A 21,445-nucleotide genomic window follows, 5' to 3' on the forward strand; every position below is an offset into this window, starting at 1 on the left:
AGGTTGCGGGTTCGAGTCTCGTACCGGCAGGGATTGTAGGTGGGGGGAGTGAATGTACAGCTCTCTCCCACCTTCAATACCACGACTGTGAGACCCTTGAGCAAGGCACCGAACCCCCAGCTGCTCCCTGGGCGCCGCTGCAATATGGCTGCTCACTGCTCCGGGTGTGTGTTCACGGTGTGTGTGTGTTCACTACTGTGTGTGTGGATGAGATAAGACTCTTCTATTCTTGGGATGACAACACTGAAATTTCAGCCTTCAAAAAAATCTAACAAAAATTGGTGCAATACGTTGTAGCAGCACCATGGACCCACTCCAATCTCATTTCCAATTGAGTCACATTAAATAAGGCCTCTGCTTGGACTAATGTCTATTAACAATACTCGTAATTTCCTAAGGCTGTGGCTTTTCGATACAAGTTTGGGAAGATCCTCTCACCTGGATGTTCTTCTCGCAGTCCGTCTGCTGGTGAAGAGCCAGTTCACTCTCCAGCACAAACTTCTTCCCGCACTTTTCGCAGATCTGCATGCGTCTGTGCGTCACATTCATGTGCTTCTCCAGGTACCAGCGGGTGTTGAACACACGTGGACATTTTTCACACGCTAGCGTCTCTTTCTCCTCACCCTCTCCCTTGGCTCCTCCTCCTCCAGCGACTGTCGCTCCTGAGGTGGAGGAGGCGGAGCTTTTGGCCATCTTGGCAGGTCTACGCTTTTGGGGCGGGACCTCTGCATTCTTCCTCCGCCCCCTGGTTGTAACGCCGGCGGTTGCTTTGGTTACGCTCCCAGTTGATGAAGCGGTTACGCGGCGACTCTTTCGCCGTGGTGAAGCAGTTGCTCGACCCCTGTGCGCCCGCTGCGCTCTTGTTCGCCGACTGTTGTTTTCCTCTTCCTCCTCATCCAGATCCTCCTCAGCACTGTAGTCATCTTCAACACTGTCATCTTCTTCTTCCTCCTCCTCCTCCTCCTCGTCATCCTCTTCCTCCTCATCTTCTTCTTCCTCCTCCTCACTATTGCTCTTGTCGTCTCCTGCAGTGTTTGCATTGGCTCCGTCATCTCCTTTGGACACGTGCAGGGTCTGGTTATTGAGGTTGACTTCTACGATGATCTGTCCACGTTTGAATTCATCCTCCGCCCCGGCTTCCTCTTCGGCTTCAGAATCTTCCGACATCCCTCCATTTCCGCTCTTTGTCGCAGCTGCTCCGGCCCCTTCCCGGTAAAACGGTTGAGTCGGGGCAGAATGGGGATTTAGGTCTGAGGGCATCTGCAACTCAGGTCTCGTAGCCATCGTGTTGTTAATGACCACCGAGTGCGGTTTGGCTGCAGCTTCTCGCTTGTACAGCTTTGCCGACAGCTCGGCATCAGGAGCAGAGGTGTTGTGGAAGTATGTTTGGGAGGATTGAGTCATTTGCTCCTCCTCTTGAGACATCGTCTCTGGGCCGGACACCTCCTCCTTCAGTGTCTGGCAGGACTTCATCGGCAGCCGATCGCTCAGTTAAATTGGAGTGTTTCCTTCTTTATGTTTGAGAATAACCACTGTTTCCTGTCAAGGGCGATACAGGAGGCAATGTACCCCTCCTCTCGAAATGAATGAGAGGAGGGCAAGAGAGCGTAAAGGAGGAGAGATGAGGAGAGACGCTTTAGCCTAGCCCAAACCGAGCCTCCATTACTTTCACAAGCGCATGAAAGAGAAAGAAAGGAAACGAGAAAAGTGAGACAGGAAGATAAAGAAAATGAATAAGACAAATAATTTAGGGCTGCATGATAACTCAAAATAAAACCCAAGTCACGATATGGCTTAGAGTGATTATCAAATTTCAAAAGGCTGTGATTTAACTGAATGAATGTATGCGTATTTCAGAGTCAAGCGCAGCACTTCTTTTACACACAAGCAGCTCATGATCCAGTGCAATATTGTTATTATGATTTTTTAATGGTCATGCTGATATATTATTATAATTTTTTGTCTCCAAATTGTACAGCCCTAAAAACAAGCACAGCAAACCTTCCCCCAACTCATGTTTCACCTCAAAGTACTCACATGAAATCCGTCTCACTGTGCAACTACTCGCACATATTTCATCCCGCTCCAAATGAAACTCGCCTTGACTTTAGATCCAAACTTCAGTCTCTCAACAGCATCTCGGTTTCACTTGGAAAGACAATAATGGCACCTCATCTGCAATCTCTGCTGATTCAGCCACAAAGCCTCTCTGTCAGTGATGTGAAGGCGTCTCCGCACCGTTGAACTCAGCACTTAGATCTCGCAGTCATTACCAGCTGCTCCGAATCAGCAGCCTGCAGCCAGGTGCTACCTGAAAGAGAGCAAGAAACAATGTGAAAGGTTGCGAAAGGAATGAAAGACAATTGAAAGCAATTATATCAGGTGTCAACTAAGACGTCACATTTAATTCAGTACATCAAAGCGGGTAAATGAACCACAACTACCATTGAAACAAGAGCAGTGTGTCATCAAACACAGATATTCAAGAATAAGTACAATAGTGCTTTATAACAAGTATAACAACACCTCTGAAACTGTAGTCATCGCAATGACTGTTACCTGGTAAAACCTTCTGGTCTTCAAATCGGGTGCCATACATCCTTTTTATGTATATGTATATGTGTGTGAGTGTGTGAGTGTGAGAGAGAGAGAGAGAGAGAGAGAGAGAGAGAGAGAGAGAGAGCAAGAAAATGAGAGAAAAAGAAAGAAATGAAACTGCAACCTGGTTAAGGTGTAGACATCTAGAATCTCACTACTAATCAGTTACACACACCAAACCGCAAGTGTTTCGTTTCTCAGCGTAAGTGTGTGTGTGAGCAGCTCAAAATTAAACCACAAGAAGTTAAGTACAGAAAACACACTGACACAATGGGGAAGAAACCCTCACATATTTTCATATTCTGTACATATTTTTATTAATATTGACAAATATGGGGTAATCTCGCACACTTCATTACTGCAACATGTCACAACAAGTCACTCACCCGTGCTGAAGTTGCCAGCACCAGTGTTGCTATGTGATTGCTGGAGTGTTGCTTATTTGCCAAGTAGGCCTGTAGTGATTATTTGATCTGATCATGAATGTTTAACTGCGATTATTGTGCACTTCAAATTCCAGTCCCATATTGCAATCCAACAGTTAGACAAATACTTCTAGCACACATGAGCATTGTTATGCCTCTCTTTCTGGTGCAGTTGTGCATAACGTGGGCACATGAAAGTGAATATTTTAGGACAGAAATATGTTATTACTGCATAAAATAACAATATTCTTAATTATTAAAAATTACAAGGCGGACTTAAGAGGAACCAAGCAACAAGCAAATATTGTAATAGTAATGGTCATTCCTTAGCAAGAGCCATATATATATATATATATATATATAGAGAGAGAGAGAGAGAGAGAGAGAAAGATATATATTAATTATATATTTTTTAATAATGGTTCTTGCTAGTGATTTGAACAAACCCCTATATTCAATTTTATATACATATTTATACAAATTATCAATTTATAAATATATGATTATAAAAATATATATACATAAATATTTCTTCCGCCAATAATTAAACAAAACATGTGAACAAATGAAAAACAAGAAACAAGACAAATTAACAAAAAATAATTACATTCATTCAACTAGCTAACTGTTTGAGCCATTTGTCCTTGATCTGTATGGCATTCACTCAACAGAGGGACTGATTCAACTGAAAATTCAGACAGTTACATACTCATGAACCAAAACGAGACCACAAGTTTCAGTGTCAGTGTTTTGAAACGGGTGTGGGGACGGAGTGTGTGCGCTCAAGGAATGATCTTCCCCAATCAATGGCTCCATTATATGCCAATTTGTGCCAATAGACCAAGAAATCAGATATCAGAGTGAACCTGTTAATTCACCAAAATCAAAACGTGACAAGACCCCACATTACATGCTGACTCATCACGATCAAAAAAAAACACCACCTAAACAAAAAGTAAACGGCAGCCACAGACAGGAAAAACAGCTCTGTTTTTGCGCTCTACTCTTAACGGCCTCAACTTTGACTTCCTGGCTCTCTGTGAACATCTCTGTTCTGTTAAAGTGTATATGTGCCAGTCATCATCTGCGTGAGCTGAACAAATGTTTCTGTGAAATATACATGGCTCTTCAGAACCTGCATTGTAAAGCATTGACTGTGCACAACATGCATTACATGATAAAATCTAAAGCCTTGTGACTACCAGGATAATTACTGTCTAGTCAGAGTGATGCATGCCATGCCACTTCTGTGAAGAAACCAACAGCGTGACTCACATTAACCCACCTGTTTAAGCCATGGTGGGAGAGTACCTACAATTTATCAAAGAATTTCACTTGAGATGTTTTTTTTTGCAAAATGCTTCTGACAAACTATTGTAGACCTGAGAGCTGCACAGATGCAAATGTTCAATTTTGGATTGAGAAAGATCACAAACCCTTTTGGCTCATCAAGGTGTCTGCAAACATCTAGAAAAGAAAGTGAGTTCATTCTATCCCGAGGCAGCAGGAAAAGGTCTTGACACAGCGTACGCATATATACAGTGAGCTATACAGTGAATGTATGCAATGTTTGAAAGCTCATGACTATCATGTGTCTGGGGAAGCAGCGTTTGAACGATGAAAAGCAAAAAAAGAAACAGTTAGACCAGGTAAAACAGAAATGTGAAGTCAGAAAGAAAGGGGATAACGTTTTAACATATACAGTTTCCCTTTGAGTCACCTTTAGGACAGATAAGCCTACTTTACAACACATTAAAGTGATAGTTCAGGATTTTTTTTTTTTTAATTCTGTCATCAATTAACCCTTTAAGCCCAGAGGGCATTTTTGCCTCACTGAAGTTGATGTTTTTTCTGAGTGACATACACAAAAATAATGACTCATAACTCGAAGACTATAGCAAGGAGAGTCAAAAGGTTGGTATCGTTTGATAGAAAACTTTCTTTACTTTCAGTGGAAAAATTATTATTTAATTTGGACATTCTCCTGCTTAGAAATAGCTGATAAAAATGTAAGAAAAATTTGAGTGCAAGAGAAATTTTTCATATCTGTCTTATTTGACATTCAATATCTCAGGACAGAAATACGGTAGGAGGGAAATTATTTTTTGATGATGTTCCCCAGCGTGTTAGCTGTATCTGTAATTTTGTGGTGATAGCATAAAGTATCCAAAAGTTACAGTATTTTGTAACAAAACAGGCCTTTTTGTTTAGTTCTTGACTCCCTGAAGGAATTTTAAAAACTGCTGTTTTCTGAGTGCCATACACAAAAATAATGACTCATAACTCCAAGACCGTAGCTGCATTTAAAACCTTGCATGTTAACTATTGAGGGTGACGTAATTTGCCCAAATCTTGCAGCTCTCCTGCAGCGACAGTATATACATCACCGAAACGGCCACACATACACGCATTGACACTACCCACACAAATAAAACCCTATACACATAAACAAACGCCCACACATATACAATTATACATGCACACAAACACATACCCACACAGATACAGCCATACACACACACCTCCACCTTTCTTCCTGTGCGCTTTGAAACTTTCTGAGAATTGGAGAGCGCAGTGTATGTGACCACATGATGGGTGCATAAGGGGTCACACATCTCAGAGCATATGCGTTGGAGTCATAGGAAAGTAGCCGGCATATATAACACATATTACCGTACATATATTTAAAAGACTGGCCCCGGCACACTTTCCACTCTGTGTAAATTCTGTTTTGTGTTTTAAATCAGATCGAAATCGTCACTTTTAAATACCAAACAATGCTCTGCATTAATATTAAACAGATTGCAAAGCCTAATTCTTTGCTAAAGATCTGCGAAAAGCTAGTTAAAATAGCTTTATGACTCTTGAATTGAGTGCACCCATCAGAAGGACGCCAGAAACGCAGATTCTCACGCTCCTCCGGGTGCTGCAACACAGCGTCTACAACACATCTGAGGAGGAAATTAAGGAAAAAAGCTCTACTTATTTACACAAGAATGCAAGATGCATGTGTTTGCATCTACACATCTGTCTATGTCTGCAGCCACTTACAGGTCTAGAGTATGCATGATCTGGTGCAATACAAAAGAAGAAAAGGAGAGGGCAATTGAGTGTGAAAGTGTGAAGACAATATCAATTAATTAATTTTTCTTGTTTCAAGACCGACAAGTACAACTGAAGTTTCGCAATGCCTCAGGCCGCTCCTCTCATCATCATGAGCAAGTCAGTGGATGATAATGGTGACTAATCCCGGGTTTCCTCACACATAAAAAGCAAGCTACTTTGATGTGGGTGACAATCACACAATCAAAATCTCTACAATCAATAAAATTACTCATCTTTTACTCATCTTCATCTTATATATCCTGATCAACTGTGACTGCTCCAAGGACTGAAGATCAAGAATGTGACCCCATAATCCCCCCTATCTCACCTCGTCCAATCAATAGCAAAAAATAGTTTACTCATTCAATAACCAAAACCACTTTAATTTCTTCAATTGATATTGCAGACAAAATGTGACCCTGGACCACAAAACCAGTCTTAAGTGTCAATTTTTCGAAACTGAGATTTATACATCATCTGAAAGTTGAATAAATAAGCTTTCCATTGATGTATAGTTTGTTAGGACAGGATCATATTTGGCCGAGATACAACTATTTGAAAATCTGGAATATGAGGGTGCAAAAAAATGAAAATATTGAGAAAATCGCCTTTAAAGTTGTCCAAATGAAGTTCTTAGCAATGCATATTACTAATCAAAAATTAAGTTTTAATATATTTACAGTAGGAAATTTGCAAAATATCTTCATGGAACATGATCTTTACTTAATATCCTAATGATTTTTGGCATAAAAGAAAAATCGATAATTTTGACCCATGCAAAATGTTTTTTTGGCTATTGCTACAAATATACCTCAGCGACTTACAGTAAGACTGGTTTTGTGGTCCAGGGTCACAAATAAGCTTTCATGCTGTGATCTTAAGGTGGCTTTAGTGCTCAGGAAATGTCTTCTAGAAGCTACAGCCAATGACTTCAGGATTGATTTATGTAGGTTTTAAATGACTGAAAGCAAAATTTCCAACAGCTAACAACTAAAAATGCACGTTTGCAAAAAAAAGTTGCTCTTCAACTTTCCCCGTCTCCAACTTCTCTGACCTGTCGGCCTTATACTGAATTCGAATAGTGGCAGACCACTGATAATCTGACTAATTATTCAATCAAGAGAGGTCAACCATGACAGTCCTGTGAATCCACAATCTGACTTTCACTCAGAAAGGGCCGTTGGGTTCTTTGAGTGCTGTTATGCAACTGTATTAAACACAAGCAAGCTGAGTCACTTTATTCTTTTCAGATGCTCTTAAACTAACCCACCAACAGAAGGCCTTTAATACAGGTCACTCTACAGCAGATGATGAATGGCCCAGGGAGAGCATAGAAAGGATGTCAGAATTGGGTGCAAATTAGTGACATCTTTAAGCATGAAAGTAATGAAAATTAGCCCTATCTCTTACCTAAATGCATGTTTTAAATGCATATGTTTTATTTATTTTAAAAGTCTGTACACAGGACTTTTTTTTCAATAATTTAGTCTGCTTAAACCCCGTCCCTGCAAGACCACAAAAACTTTCAATTTAAGAGAGGATCCGTGCAATTTATATCTTTATCTTTAAAAATGTAATTTTAGTAGCAGATGGGCCATGAATAAAATTTATATTCCCATGATACACATTGCAGTGTCAATGATACGTTATGAAGACATTCAATCATTCAAATGTTTAGCAGAAAAAAAAGTTAAGGTAAAAAACAAGGTGGACAAATCTAATACTGGTTAAACACGTGATATTTCTTAACTTAAATGCTTCTTCAGATAAACACAGATTCATGTTTCTGAAACACCTTGATTTGTGGGTGTCATAGGACATTTTGAATTACACAAGCTCTGGAGAAAGTCTCTTTGCCCATTAAGTTGGTAAGACTTCATAGCAGCTTGGGAACTGGATAAAAGGGAAGAGGGGGAAAACCTCACAAAAATAATGAGCTTATCATAGCTTTCTGGCTTGTCAGGCACACAAATGCATCAAGGCAGTTCCAGACTACATTTAAAAAGAAAGGGACCAAAAAAATATTTTTAAAAAGAGACAAAACAAATAGCAAAATTCCTTCGCCCCCTACTCTTAAAATCGGCGCTAGCAGCTCGAGCTAACGCCGCAGTTTGAGAAGGGCCTAGCGCGCACATCCACAACACACTTCCACACTCCATCACGTCCACCCAAAAAATGAGGATAAATACTGGTATATACAGCGCAATTGGGCCAGCATATACGGTCAGAACAGTTAGAAAAGCAGCAAAGGTTGTGCGGCAACTCACTGGCAAAGAGTAACTTTTTTGGGAAAGCGACGCAAAGAAAGGGTTAAACAGAAGGAAAGATTGGTTGGTCGGGACGGCAGGCGTTTAGGCCGTTCGGCTAACTTAGCAGAGCTAACATCCCGAGTGCACGTACATACAGCTGCGTGCAATGGACTCCAGCTACGACAGGACCCGTTTTTGCAAAATTGTTCAATGCGATTGCAAATAAAGTTAGCCCCATCGAGGTGATTTTAATAGACCTGCTTTGCAAAGCGCGTGCAGCGACAATAAGACTATTTAACCCTATGGCTCATAGCAAGCTAACATCCCCGACTTTCACTCCTTACACCCCCAAACCGCCCAGATTTATACTCCTTCAGAGATTTTTCTCATTCATACAGACATGCACTCGCGGTCTACGCGCAGTTACGTTAGTTGCAGAAGACTCTCAATGCATTCGTATGCAAAGCAGCATTAGGCAAGAAAACAATAACAATTTTTGACGATTCCTGTTCTTTGCAAACAAAACCCTGCAGATCGACCGGTGAAAATAAGTGGTGTAGTGCATTGATTGCCACGATGACAGCATCATACCTTGACAGATGTTCCAGTGATGGTTTCTATGCATGCGGCGAACAACTGTCATCGCTGTGAATAAATGCAGAAGCAGAAATTAACTTGTAGCAGAAGACTACTCACCCGAGACACGAGCGCCCTCTCCCTCATACCGTCCACCTCAAGTTGTGTAGCGATCCGATAAAACACAGATCTACAAAAAAAAACGACTTGCTTCAGATAAACTATTCCTCGACGGAGTTTTCGCGAACAGCGTGCAGTCGCATGCACGCGCGGACGAACTATCACAAATCGCTCTGGTTTGCTTCTAGACTGTCCGAGCCCACCGCTGTTCTTGTTTACAAGCCATCGCTACTTGGCTGGCCTAAGTCTCGCGCATCAAGCATCCTCCGAGCTCATCCGAGGCGCTCGAGCCGCCGCTGTCTGCACTGAAGAAAGCGCGCGTGGCGTCGGTTTTTTTTTTTTTCTCTTCCCGTCCTCAAAGAGCGAGACCAGACAGTTCAGTGCGCACGCCCGTGTTCCTCCCTACGGCGAACCACCTCGATAAAAGTGACTTTTTCACTTGATGGACCGTTTGCCGAACTCAATGAGAAATTGCAGCTGCCAGTTCAACGTTCTGAGGAAGCGCCAACAATTTTGAGAGCTTTGTTTTCTTCACCATCACCACACCAGTCCAGGCCTAATGTGAACTGAGAACTTTCAGTTGGACACTCTTAAAAACCAAAGTAATTTATTGGCATTTATGGTTCCGTGAATAACTTTTAACATCCATTGAAACTTTCCAATGCACAAAAGGTTCTTTATAGTGGAAAAAAGGTTCTTCAGGTTATTAAAATATTAACACTAATAAAAAAAAAAAAAGGTTCTTATTTAAGAACTCTTCACTGAAAGGTTCTTTGGGGAACCAAAAATACATCTTGTAGAATTGCTGTGAAAAGCATTTAGAAACCTTTATTTTAAGAGTGCAGAAATGCGGTTTTCTTACTTAGCCTACTGGATTCTGTATCAAACTGGTAGCTACAGGAACTGTCTTATAAAACATTAGACTTTAAAAACTTTAAAAGTGTCTAAACAGCTAGTAAATGCCTTTATTTGCCTTATGCACATGTTTTAGCTCTCCATGGCCTAGCACCAGAGTCTGATTTAATTAGTCTGATTTAAATTTAGAGATCTCTTTGCTCAAATGATCAGCTGAGTTTGATGGTTCCTCAACTGCACCTGAAAAGTAAAGGTTATAGAGCTTTTTCTAGACTCTGGAATGAGCTTCTGTTGTATTTAAGAACAGGGCTGCGTTTCCCAAAAGGATCATAAGCCTAAGTTTGACCTAATACCATTGTTACCAATGGAGCTACGATCAACTTAGGTTTACGATGCTTTTGAGAAACGCAGCTCAGGACAGGTATTGAGCTGTGTTGAACTCAAACGGTAGAGTATGGATTTGATAAGTTAGATTCGAGAATGTAGGTAAAACGTATACTTTGTATGCAGTTGCTTTGGACAAAAATGGCCAGTTTTATTATTCCTCTTCATCAAGAGAGCACAACCTGTGTATAACTAACTGTATATCAATACTCTCAATTACAGCTATCACCACGAATTTGCTACTGCCATTTATTGACACATCCCCAAATCCAAAGTCAAGTTTTGGGTGAACTATCCCTTTTTAATAAATGAAAATGAAAATTTTGTCATCATTTACTCATCCTCATATTGTTACAAACCCACAAGGCTTCAGATCATCTTCGAAACACAAATGAAGACATTTTTATGAAAAAAAGAGAGATTTCCGTCCCTCTATTAAAAGTGCTCTATGCATGTGCGTTGATCAATGTTGTGTGAATAAAAGCCTAAATTAAATCAGTCCATCATATACAGCAATCATGTCTCTTCAGAAAACTTGGATTTAAACCTCTCGGTTAATACGGATTTATTTGATGGTCTCTTTAAGAAGTTTTTGAAGCATCATTGTGTAACAAATTTTCAAGGGAGAGACCGATATCTCTCAGGTTTCATTAAAAATATTCACAATTTAAATTTTTGGGTGAACTTACAACCATTATCACGTAAAACCTTATTTGTAATAATGACTTTACAATAATACATAACGTTCACATAACCTAATACATTAAACATTTGAATTCTCTGAATAGTGTCCTCTGGTTGGTATGAAATAAGTTTCTAGTGAATGAATTGTTCAACAAAAGTATATTGTAATAAACTTACATAAAACTGTACAGTTTATTCAAACTCCAAATCATTTGGCACATGTCTTATAAACATGTGATATAATGTCTTAAAAACTTATAAACATTTGTCTTGTTGTTACCCATAAAAGTGTTCGGAGCACAAGTGTAAAACAGGAAAGAAACATCAACATCCTGTGTGTAAAGACTGTTCTGTCTGTGAAGTCTCAAATAGTAAATGCTATGATTTCCACACTTCTTCCACACTTGACTTCTCTATTTAATGTGCTTCTTTCATCTCTTCTAATATGCAGTACTCATGCAGCAGCAATATAGATATAACAACAGAATTACTCATCCGTGTTTGCTGTACTCCTGCAGTGAAGGAAATGTCTGGCTTAAAGCTCTCTTGAGATTAATTTAACATGGACGTTTGCATTCTCACATTTTTTATTTAAAAACCAAAAGCTGCTTCTACTCAATTTAAAGCATTTCTTTATGTTTAAGTTGCAGAATTTTGTAGGCAAAAGAGAAAGAAATAAGTGGAAAAAGACAATGACGAAGAAGAGGGGATGAGAAAATAAATTGTGTAAATTATTACAAAATATAATATCTGAATGTTAGAATAACTACAATTGATGTACTACTTGCATTAAACTCAATATAAACATTTAGTCATTTTTTCTTTGTTTTCCATGGTCTGACATAAGCTTTTTTGTTTTTTTTAAATAAATAAGCACTGATGCCCTCTAGTGGACACTAAGAGGCATATTTGACCTCTGAAGTGTGCTTCACAACAGATGAGGAAGAAAGTGGTCTATATAACATTAAAAAATCATTTTAGATGCGTCTACAAATTATAATAATGGATTGCTATAATAATGAGAGACATTCATCTGTATTTTGATTTAGTATAAATTAATAATTTTTACTGATTATTTTATCCATTCACCACTTGTGAAACAAGGGTGTTCCTTCTGCCACATACAACAAAAACACATTCAAACCTGAGATTGATGTGAATCATCCAGCACTCACTACTCACGAATGCACAATTTAATTTAGCTTAGCAAGGTATTTAGATCAATTTCTGTGTATGGACAAGTAAGCTGAAATGGCGTAAGGGTTTCAAACAATATCAACTCACATTTAGCCAAGGAAAACGTTTCCAAATGCAAATATATTTGTGCCCGAGCACATTTACATACACAGACTCTACATTACAGACTCTTCCCCTTGGTTCCCCTTTACAACTGCTGAAGCCATCTTGTGGAGGTCCATACTTTAAAGAGAGCAAGAAAACTCTTGGACTAAAAGAGAGAAAAACACAGGGTATCTTTGTCTCTTTCAAATTTGCCTATAGGCTGATTAGATAAGTTTCATGGGTTCTACAGGCATCACCATTTCTGAAAGTAGCCAAACATAGGGCAGAAGAAATGAAGCGAGTGTGTGTGTCTCTAGTTTCCCTATCACTGTGGTATCTGAAAGAGCATTCCCTGTCCAGACGGGAGGTAGGTAACATTACGAGAGCGGCTGAGCTGGAAGGCGATGTCCTCAGCTGCTTCCAGCTTTCTTAGCTCCACCAGGCCATCACCAGCTTCTGCCAGAGAATTAGCGATCAACAGTGCAGCCTGGGAGTCTCCTTCTGCTGATATAATGGTTGCCTGCTTCTGCTGCTCTGCCTGGGAGACAAATACAGAGAGAATGTTAAATCACCTGTTGCTAATGCACAAATAAATTTGTATTTTTCAATTTTATATGTTAGAAAAAAACAAAACATTATATTATGGCCACATCCACACGAAGCCAGAGCTTTCCCTATCCGATCTTTTTTTCCCCTTCGTTTAAAAAAAAAACATTCCGTAAACACGGCGTTGTCTCAAGAAATATTTGTGTACACATGAAACCACTGAAACCTAGGGCTGCACGATAAATCGAAATGGCATTGAAATCGTGATTCGCCAGAAGCTGCAATTGTCATGCGTATCTTTCAGTGAGGCACGGTTCTGTGATCAGCAGTAAATCTCCATTCAAAGGCCAGAGGGCGCTCTCGTGCTGAAATTCAAAATACGCCTCGCAGAAGAAACCCAGAAAATGCCTTTAGCGGTAGCTGGATAAACAGAAGATTTAAATGCTTTTATTGATTCAGCGTGACTAATAAACACACAATTATGACAATATATGGTTTATCTGAGTTATTATTGTTATAATTTTCATTAAAATAAAGTATATTTATAATGCAATGCCTTTATCACTGCTTAAATACTATGAAATATATTGTGTGCCTTAGCGCATGCGCACATTACTGTAAGGGTAGGTTTAGGGTTGGGGTAGGTGTAGACTTTAATAAAACAATCCAATAGGTAGAAAAAATTATTTATTGTTGGTTTCCTGTAGCTTGGTATCCCTTCTAGCTACAACCGTGAATATAACACATAATTACTGTATTTGCATTTCTGTAAGGGTAGATTTAGGGTTGTGGTAGGTGTAGACGTTAATAAACCATAATTTTACAGGTATCTTTTTTCGTTGTCGAATTGTACTACCCACTGTTTTAATGGGAGGTAGCAAAATCTGACAGGGTAGCACAAATCGACAGAACACCGTAGTTCACTGAGAAGCTATGCAAACAGCTGTCATTATCGCGAACGATTACTTCGATTTCATAATCGAGCAATAAAATCGTCTGCAATTTTTTTTGCGTAACTTGTCAGTGAACTACGGCTCTGTGTAGTAAATGCTGCTCCATCTGAAAGCACGTGATCATGATTTACTGCTGATTACAGAACCGGCTTTACTAACAAAATGCGCATGACAATCGCATTCGATTAATCGTGCAGCCCTACTGAAACCGACTCAAAACGATGTAGTATACATGCCGGACCAGTATGTGGCGCTGTAATTCTGCCACAGAAATGCACTAAAAACAGAGAAGATGACTTGGAGCATGTGCATAAACCCTGCGCACTGTATACAATGATTTTTGCTTTAGTAATTTTTGATTTTGCTTTAGTAAAGCTAATAGGCTCAGTAGCTTCTGCAGCACAAACACAAGCATGTCGTCTGCCATTGTTGTTACGTGACGTAGCGGTGTCTGACTATAGGGTGGAGACGTGGGGTGATGACATCATCGTTTCACAAAACATACAGATTGGCTGTACACACAAAAACGCAAGGGTGTCCTTTTCAGATTTATCCACTCTGGAACCCGGTTTCAGGCTCCCAAAACGCCGGATCAGTCTGGACGAAATGCCAATATGATACAACATTTTTACGCATACAGCTAAACCGTGTGGACAGGCTCTATATAATACTCTATATAATAATATTTATTATCACTTTTTAAATGTATCATTATTTTTTACAAAATTGAAAATAATAATTATGATATAAATATATATAAATATAAACATACAATTACTACTGTTCAAAAGTTTGTTTTTTTTTAAACTTATAATTCAACAAGGATGCATTAAATTGATCAAAAGTGACATTTATAATGCTGTTCTTTTGAAGTTTCTATTCAAAGAATTCTGGAAAAAAATGTCTCAACTTTTTTTTTTTTTTTTTTTGGCAAAGGTAGGTAAAAAATGTTTGAGCACCACATCAGCATATTAGAATGACTTCTGAAGGTTCATGTGAAGTAGTGGCTGCTGAAAAATCAGCAAAAAGTTAGAAAACAGTTCATTCAAATTGTAATAATATTTCACAATATTACTGTTTTTACTGTATTTCAAACAAATAAATGCATTTTTGGTGACTTCCTTTAAAAATATGACATTTTACCAACCACAAACTTTTGTACAGTAGTGTATATGTAAAATGTGGAAAATACAATGGAATTATTTTGCTATTATTTTAATATAAGGAATATTCCAATCTATTTTGGTAACTGATGATACATTTTTCACCATGCAAAATGCACATTTTATTTAGTAGATGCTTTTGATATTTAATTGTGTAAATCACTTACAACAGTAAGAGTCAGATTATTATTCTTACAATTCCACTTAAACCACTTAAATATTGCTTTACCGAATAAGTTTGGTATGAAACTGGAGATTAACTCAGTTTTAATTACTAATCATTTTACTCACATTTGGGGAATGTTCGCTTTGGCACCATTACATTTTGAGGCTTTCTTACCTTCTCTACAACAAATCTGGCTCTCTCAGCCTCCTGCTGTGCAACCTGCTTCAACTCAACAGCCTCTGTGAACTCCTTGCCAAATGTCAGATGTGTCTGAGGGGAGGGAAAATACTAAGGTGAGGCGGGAGGGTGGAGAAAAACAGAAACAGAGAAATGCAGAAGCCTTTACCAGGGAGACGTCATCTAGAATGAGGCCGAAGGTGGATGCTCTTTCCGTCAGATCCTCACTGACCTGCCTGGACACCAGCTCTCTCTGAGTGATGAGCTCACCGGCATCAAAACGGGCCTGCCGAAAAAAAACGAATACACAATAAAACTTGCATTTAATCCATTTAAGTTTTCTGTTTCATCTCCTGTCCTGTATATGTTGCCCAACAGCCAGCCCTGTATATACTACTGTTCAAAAGTCTGGGGTCAGTAAGTTTTTATGGTTTTGAACAAAACTCCCAGCAAGGCTACATATATTTAATCCAAAAAACATGCGTTTAACGTAATAAGCCGTAATCTCTTCCGCTAACTGTTGTACGCGCGTTCACGAGAAAGTGGCGTTTCAGTGGATGGCGTAGGCGTAACATAAGCTCCAGTGAGAATATGCTAATATTAAGAGAACCAAGTTTTGTTTACAGCAAAGGAAAACCAGTCTCCTCTTGGCTTATATTGAAAACCTTAGCGGAAGCTAGAGATTACGGTTTATAAAGTTTTAAATATGGATATTTTTCTTACACAAACACATCAATTCGCTTCAGAAGGCCTTTATTAACCCCCCGGAGCCATAAGGAGAACTTTTTAATATGGATGGATGCATTTTATTGGAATCTCAACAGCCATTCACTGCCTAGGATGGATTGAGGGTGAATAAATCATGGGGTCATTTTAATTTTTCATTATTTTAACAAATTTACCATCAATACAGATGCTGCATTGATTGCATCCGACATGTTTACTCACTGAAATGCCTCCAACTCTGAGTTTCCCACTCGTAATTAAAATTTTGTGGTGGTGTTCATGTGCATTAAACTCATAAATACAATCTAGCTGACATGACTTGAATGCACCATCATTATTGTCAATGTAAGTTGCACTGCTTAATATTTTTGTGAAAAGTGTGATCCATTTTTTTCAGGATTCTTTGAATAGAAAGTTCAAAAGAACAACATTTATTTGAAATACAAATATTTTGTAACATTATACATTTTACAGTTTAATCCATCCTTGCTGAATAAAAACAAACAAAGTTTTTATGGTTTTGACCCTTTTTGTTTTTTTATGTTTTTTTTTTTGGGGTTTACTGACCCTTTGAACGATAGTTTACATGTTTTCATAGCTTTATGTGTGATACTCACCACTACAGACTTCAGAACCTCGGTGGTGATGGAGGGCAGCACTCTCTCATCATAGTCCTCCCCGATACTGGTGAAAATCTGCGGCAGCTGTGCAGCAAGCGGTCGGAAAAGGATTCTCAGCGTGATGTTGACATTCTGCAAATCTGAGAGGGACACAGACAGACCATTATGCAGTTTCCTAAGTTTTATTAGTAAAGGCAAAAGAATAAACATATTGTGATGCCGAGAGAGAGAGAGAATGATATAGAATGATTAAAGAATAAATGAAGAACAGAGGTCAGACAAAAAAAAAAAAAGAGAAATAAAGACTGAGGAATGACGTACCTTTGCTACCAGTGATGACAGGCACATTGCGTGGACGGGACCTGCAGTCAAAGATGATTGGCTTCTGCACCCAGGGAATTAGGAAGTGTGTGCCCTCCCCAACAACAGCATCCTGAACACCTCGAAACCTGTCGAAGATGACCGCCCTGTGTCCCGCATCCACTACAATGAAAACCCACACAGAGTTAGACAACAAGCTCTTCAAATTTAAATGTAAACCTGGCAAATAAACACCTGACTATATATATATAATAATTTTGTAAACTCAAAACAGTTATGCCACTTTTTTATTAGGTACATTAGAAAGTAATGCAGCACTGAACTTACCATTGAAAAGTGCAGAGTTTACTACACCTCCTCCTATGGCCAAGGCCAACCCCAGCTTTCCAATGGACTCAAAGAGCTTTGCCATGGCAGCAATATGACAGTCCTGGTGAGAGAAGTGTATAATCATTTTAAGCATCTCATTATGGCATCACTCATGAATGTAAAAACCCTAATTAAACCATTCTGACCAGTTAGCCTTGAGTCTTCAGCAGTAACACTGGCATGAATGAAACGTGCTAACCTGTTCTCACTTTGAGTGCCTCAGACATGATCACAGACAAGCACTGGTAAAACAACAATACAATTATAAAAACTGCCTGGTAAAATAGGTATTCGCTAATACGATAAATTATATGAGAAAAATTAAGAGGAGTTAAAATAATCCCGTCGTAGTAAAGTTTATTTAATTAGCCTGCTACACGCTAATACTGCAACTAACATGCAATCAAGTCCCGCTGCTTTCCCACTAAGACGCGCTAACCATGATTGTTTCTCTTCTAATACGCAACATTATTATTAATGGCCTTTATGTAAAGTAAAGAAACACCAAATCCATGTTAAAATACCGCTAGCGTAGTCTCTTACAACATGATTACTCACCCACTGCGCTGATAGATCACAGTGACCTCCACCGGAGCCTGCGTAAGAAACACATGAGAAGGTGACGTCTGAGCATGCGCAGAACCTTCAACACAGGCTTCTCTGATTGGAGAGAGGGACACAGAAGGGAACGCCCACGTGAGTACCGATCTTTTATTGGTTTACGTCTGCTCGTTGCTTTAGAATGAGGACTGGGCTCAAACAGAGATTTGCTGCGTCCCAATGTGCCTCTATGCACATACTACGCCCTTAAAGTATGTACTTTTTTGGTGAAGAAAAAGTACACACTTTTGAGTGTGTAGTAGAAGAGTAGGCAAGCTTTGGAACATAGCCTTCTATAACGTCATACAGTTGCGTCTATACTTTTGACAAACACGTTCTTCACATGTTCTACTAATTCCTCCATTCCACAGTGCTCACATAATCCTGTTGGATGTTTATTTATTATTTTTAAGGGTTTATTCAGCATAGTATGCCCAACCCTTAATCTTGTTAGAATATTTTCCTCTTTGGTGCTTCTTTTAGTTATTCTCACGACTCCTACTTCTCGCTGTATTTCATAAAGTTGACGTCCTGTATTTCCTGTATCCCATTTATGTTGCCACTCCTTAGTGGTATATGCTTCAATTACTGCTTTTGCTTCATATTAACTAACTGAGATATTCATGATCTCCTCGTTTTCCAATGCCTGTTTTGCTAATCCATCAACCTTTTCATTACCCTTTATCCCCCTATGAGCTGGTATCCACATAAATATTATCATGATGAGTCTGTTGAGCTTATGAATGCAATGGGTAATCAGAGACGTTCAGATAAGTCATCGCTGAAACGCGGTGTTTTGTTCACTTGCTCGCTGACTGTACATATGTGCGTACGAATGTAAGTAAGATACTCATTTCACAGTGTAAACAGCTTCAGTGATTTGAATGGGAGTTTTTGAGAGTGCCTGAACTCTGGCTAGACTGAAGTGAAAATGTTCTTTGATAGTTTAAATGTTCTTTGCTCTCTGTAAAATGAAAATGTTATAGCCTAATATAGTAACTTGCAATATTGTTATTAAATTCACATTAAATACAAAGTCCGTCGTATAAAAAATATTTTATGGTATGACACCCATATCTGGTAGGCCTACTCACTAACGTTACTCCTACGTCTCGTTGTATTTCTTAAAGTTGACGTCCTGTATTTCCTGTATCCCATTTATGTTGCCACTCCTTAGTGGTATATGCTTCAATTACTGCTTTTGCTTCATATTAACTAACTGAGATATTCATGATCTCCTCGTTTTCCAATGCCTGTTTTGCTAATCCATCAACCTTTTCATTACCCTTTATCCCCCTATGAGCTGGTATCCACATAAATATTATCATGATATTCATCGGTGTTTTGTTCACTTGCTCGCTGACTGTACATATGTGCGTACGAATGTAAGTAAGATACTCATTTCACAGTGTAAACAGCTTCAGTGATTTGAATGGGAGTTTTTGAGAGTGCCTGAACTCTGGCTAGACTGAAGTGAAAATGTTCTTTGATAGTTTAAATGTTCTTTGCTCTCTGTAAAATGAAAATGTTATAGCCTAATATAGTAACTTGCAATATTGTTATTAAATTCACATTAAATACAAAGTCCGTCGTATAAAAAATATTTTATGGTATGACACCCATATCTGGTAGGCCTATTCAAGTAAAAAGTCGGTTTTTTATGTGTAGTTAATAGATTACACTATTACTCTACTTTGTCACCCACAAATAACAATCTGGTACAAAAACGCATTTACTTACACATGTTTGAGAATCGAGATATTTCCTGATACACGTTTGGAAATATTTCGAATAAAAAGGAAAAAAATAAAACCCACCCCCACCCCCCACTCGTGCCCCCTCAAAAATCATGAGTGCATGACGCCCTTGAGTGTGTGATACATACACATACATACACTACCAGTCAAAAAAAATTTGAACAGTAAGAAAGATCCAATAAATAAGATCCAAAGATCAGCATTTATTTGAAATAAAAAGCTTTTGTAACATTATAGGCTACATATATCATTCAAACGCTTCCTTGGGAAATGATAGAAATTAATACTTTTATTTAGCAAGGATGCTTTAAATTGATCAAAAGTGACGATAGTATGTTCATTTCTATGCACTCAATACTTGGTTGGGCCAAGTATGCATGAATTACTGCATGAATTCATGCAGTATGAATTCATGCAGTAAAATTGCATGAATTTTGCATGAATTACTGCATCAATGCGGCGTGGCATGAAGGCAATCAGCCTGTGGCACTGCTCAGGTGTAATGGAAGTCCAGGTTGCTTTGATAGCGGCCTTCAGGTCATCTGCATTGTTGAGTCTGGTGTCTCTCATCTTCCTCTTGACAATACCCCATAGATTCTCTATGGGGTTCAGGTCAGGCGAGTTTGCTGGCCAATCAAGCACAGTATTGTGTAGCCTACTGACCCAGACTGAGAGACTATTTAAAGGCTCCGGAAACCTTTGCAGGTGTTTTGAGGTAATTAGCTGGTTAGGGGGTGTGCCCGAAGCATTTCTATGGAGCCACTAAAAGGTTAGCCGCTTGCTAGCTGTAGCCTGTTGCATTACAGTACATGAAAGTTCACTTACCACATACACAGAGTAAGGAGAAATTTCTGATAGGACGATGGCGAATGATTTGCAGATCCTGAGCACCAATGACAAACATCTAATCTTGTCAAATGTGTGATAAGTACTGCCGCTCCATAGTATAGCGTCCTTGTGATCGCGAATCTCAAAAATGAAAGTGAAAGTAAAATGAGAGCGCGCAATCGAAAGCGGTTTCAATAGCGGCTCCCTGATGCCCGCAATGTATATACAGTCGCTTATACTTAACCAGCGATATAAGTGCAAGAAAAAGTAGGCTATTGAAATATTTTTTTATATTTCGTAGGCTATTTATTCCCTTTAGGGTTTCCTAGTACACTTCATTTCCTTTCCGAACATGGAACTGGGATGCGGCAGATTGCGGGAGAGGGGGGTGGGGGGGATCACGATGTCAACTTAAAGGGGTCATATGATGCGATTTAAATTTTTCCTTTCTCTTTGGAGTGTTACAAGCTCTTGGTGCATAAAGAAGATCTGTAAAGTTGCAAAGACTAAAGTCTCAAATCCAAAGAGATATTCGAAATACATCAACTTTGCGCTGTGGATCGCCAGATCGGCTTTCACCGTGGACGAAGCGGAGTCCAGCCCGGGGTAATCACTTGTGGTTGCCGCAAGCCCTCCGGACGGTTTTTTAGTTTGAATTTTACACCACTGTAACCAGTGTTGGGGAAAGTTACTTTTAAAAGTAATGCGTTACAATATTGCGTTACTTCCTACAAATGTAACTAATTACGTTACTTAGTTACTTTTTATTGAAAGTAATGCTTTACATTACTTTTTAAATCTGGGCTGGGCTTGCTTGTTTGCTTTTAATATAAAAAGTTATATTTTTGGTAAATGTAAAAGCCCTTTCACACTAAAAGCCTCAGGCTGAAGGAAATGTAAATTCACGTCTGTACAGTAGAACGCAGAAGAAGAAAGTTCAAC

At 39.0% G+C, this 21,445-nt stretch overlaps 2 protein-coding genes across 4 annotated transcripts in view; both read right to left on the bottom strand.

Moving 5' to 3' along the window:
- LOC107689059 (zinc finger protein 652-like) overlaps positions 1 to 9,646 on the bottom strand; it is a 17,859-nt gene extending 8,213 nt beyond the window's left edge. Inside the window, exons 1-4 of one of the 3 annotated variants that reach the window (XM_016486945.1) lie at positions 9,277 to 9,646; positions 8,969 to 9,022; positions 2,038 to 2,311; positions 439 to 1,665 (exon numbers count right to left, since the gene is read on the bottom strand). In XM_016486945.1, coding sequence (XP_016342431.1) covers positions 439 to 1,473 — 1,035 coding nt within the window. In that variant the 5' untranslated portion in view covers positions 1,474 to 1,665; positions 2,038 to 2,311; positions 8,969 to 9,022; positions 9,277 to 9,646. Of the gene's footprint in view, positions 1 to 438; positions 1,666 to 2,037; positions 2,312 to 8,968 lie in introns of all 3 variants that reach the window. The other 2 variants (XM_016486944.1, XM_016486943.1) reach the window with 2 other exon arrangements.
- A 2,525-nt stretch (positions 9,647 to 12,171) lies between these two features.
- Positions 12,172 to 17,973, bottom strand: LOC107689061 (prohibitin-like). The gene is made up of 7 exons (XM_016486946.1): positions 17,877 to 17,973; positions 17,277 to 17,379; positions 16,950 to 17,111; positions 16,626 to 16,768; positions 15,452 to 15,568; positions 15,280 to 15,375; positions 12,172 to 12,815 (listed from the first exon to the last, which is right to left on the bottom strand). The coding sequence occupies exons 2-7, from the start codon at positions 17,359 to 17,361 to the stop codon at positions 12,603 to 12,605; spliced, it is 816 nt and encodes a 271-aa protein (XP_016342432.1). The 5' UTR covers positions 17,362 to 17,379; positions 17,877 to 17,973; the 3' UTR covers positions 12,172 to 12,602.
- Between the last annotated feature and the right edge of the window lie 3,472 nt (positions 17,974 to 21,445).

This window comes from Sinocyclocheilus anshuiensis, unplaced genomic scaffold (genome assembly GCF_001515605.1).
Source record: "Sinocyclocheilus anshuiensis isolate Anshui unplaced genomic scaffold, SAMN03320099.WGS_v1.1 scaffold653, whole genome shotgun sequence".
Lineage (NCBI taxonomy): Eukaryota > Metazoa > Chordata > Actinopteri > Cypriniformes > Cyprinidae > Sinocyclocheilus > Sinocyclocheilus anshuiensis.

What these genes read in the sequence shown, in the direction of transcription:
- LOC107689061 (XM_016486946.1), bottom strand. Translation starts at nt 17,361, where the DNA reads ATGGCAAAGCTCTTTGAGTCCATTGGAAAGCTGGGGTTGGCCTTGGCC. An exon ending in AGGTTCTGAAGTCTGTAGTG is followed by an intron (nt 15,569 to 16,625) that starts GTGAGTATCACA and finishes TTTTTTCGGCAG; the next exon opens with GCCCGTTTTGATGCCGGTGA. An exon ending in TTCTAGATGACGTCTCCCTG is followed by an intron (nt 15,376 to 15,451) that starts GTAAAGGCTTCT and finishes CCCTCCCCTCAG; the next exon opens with ACACATCTGACATTTGGCAA.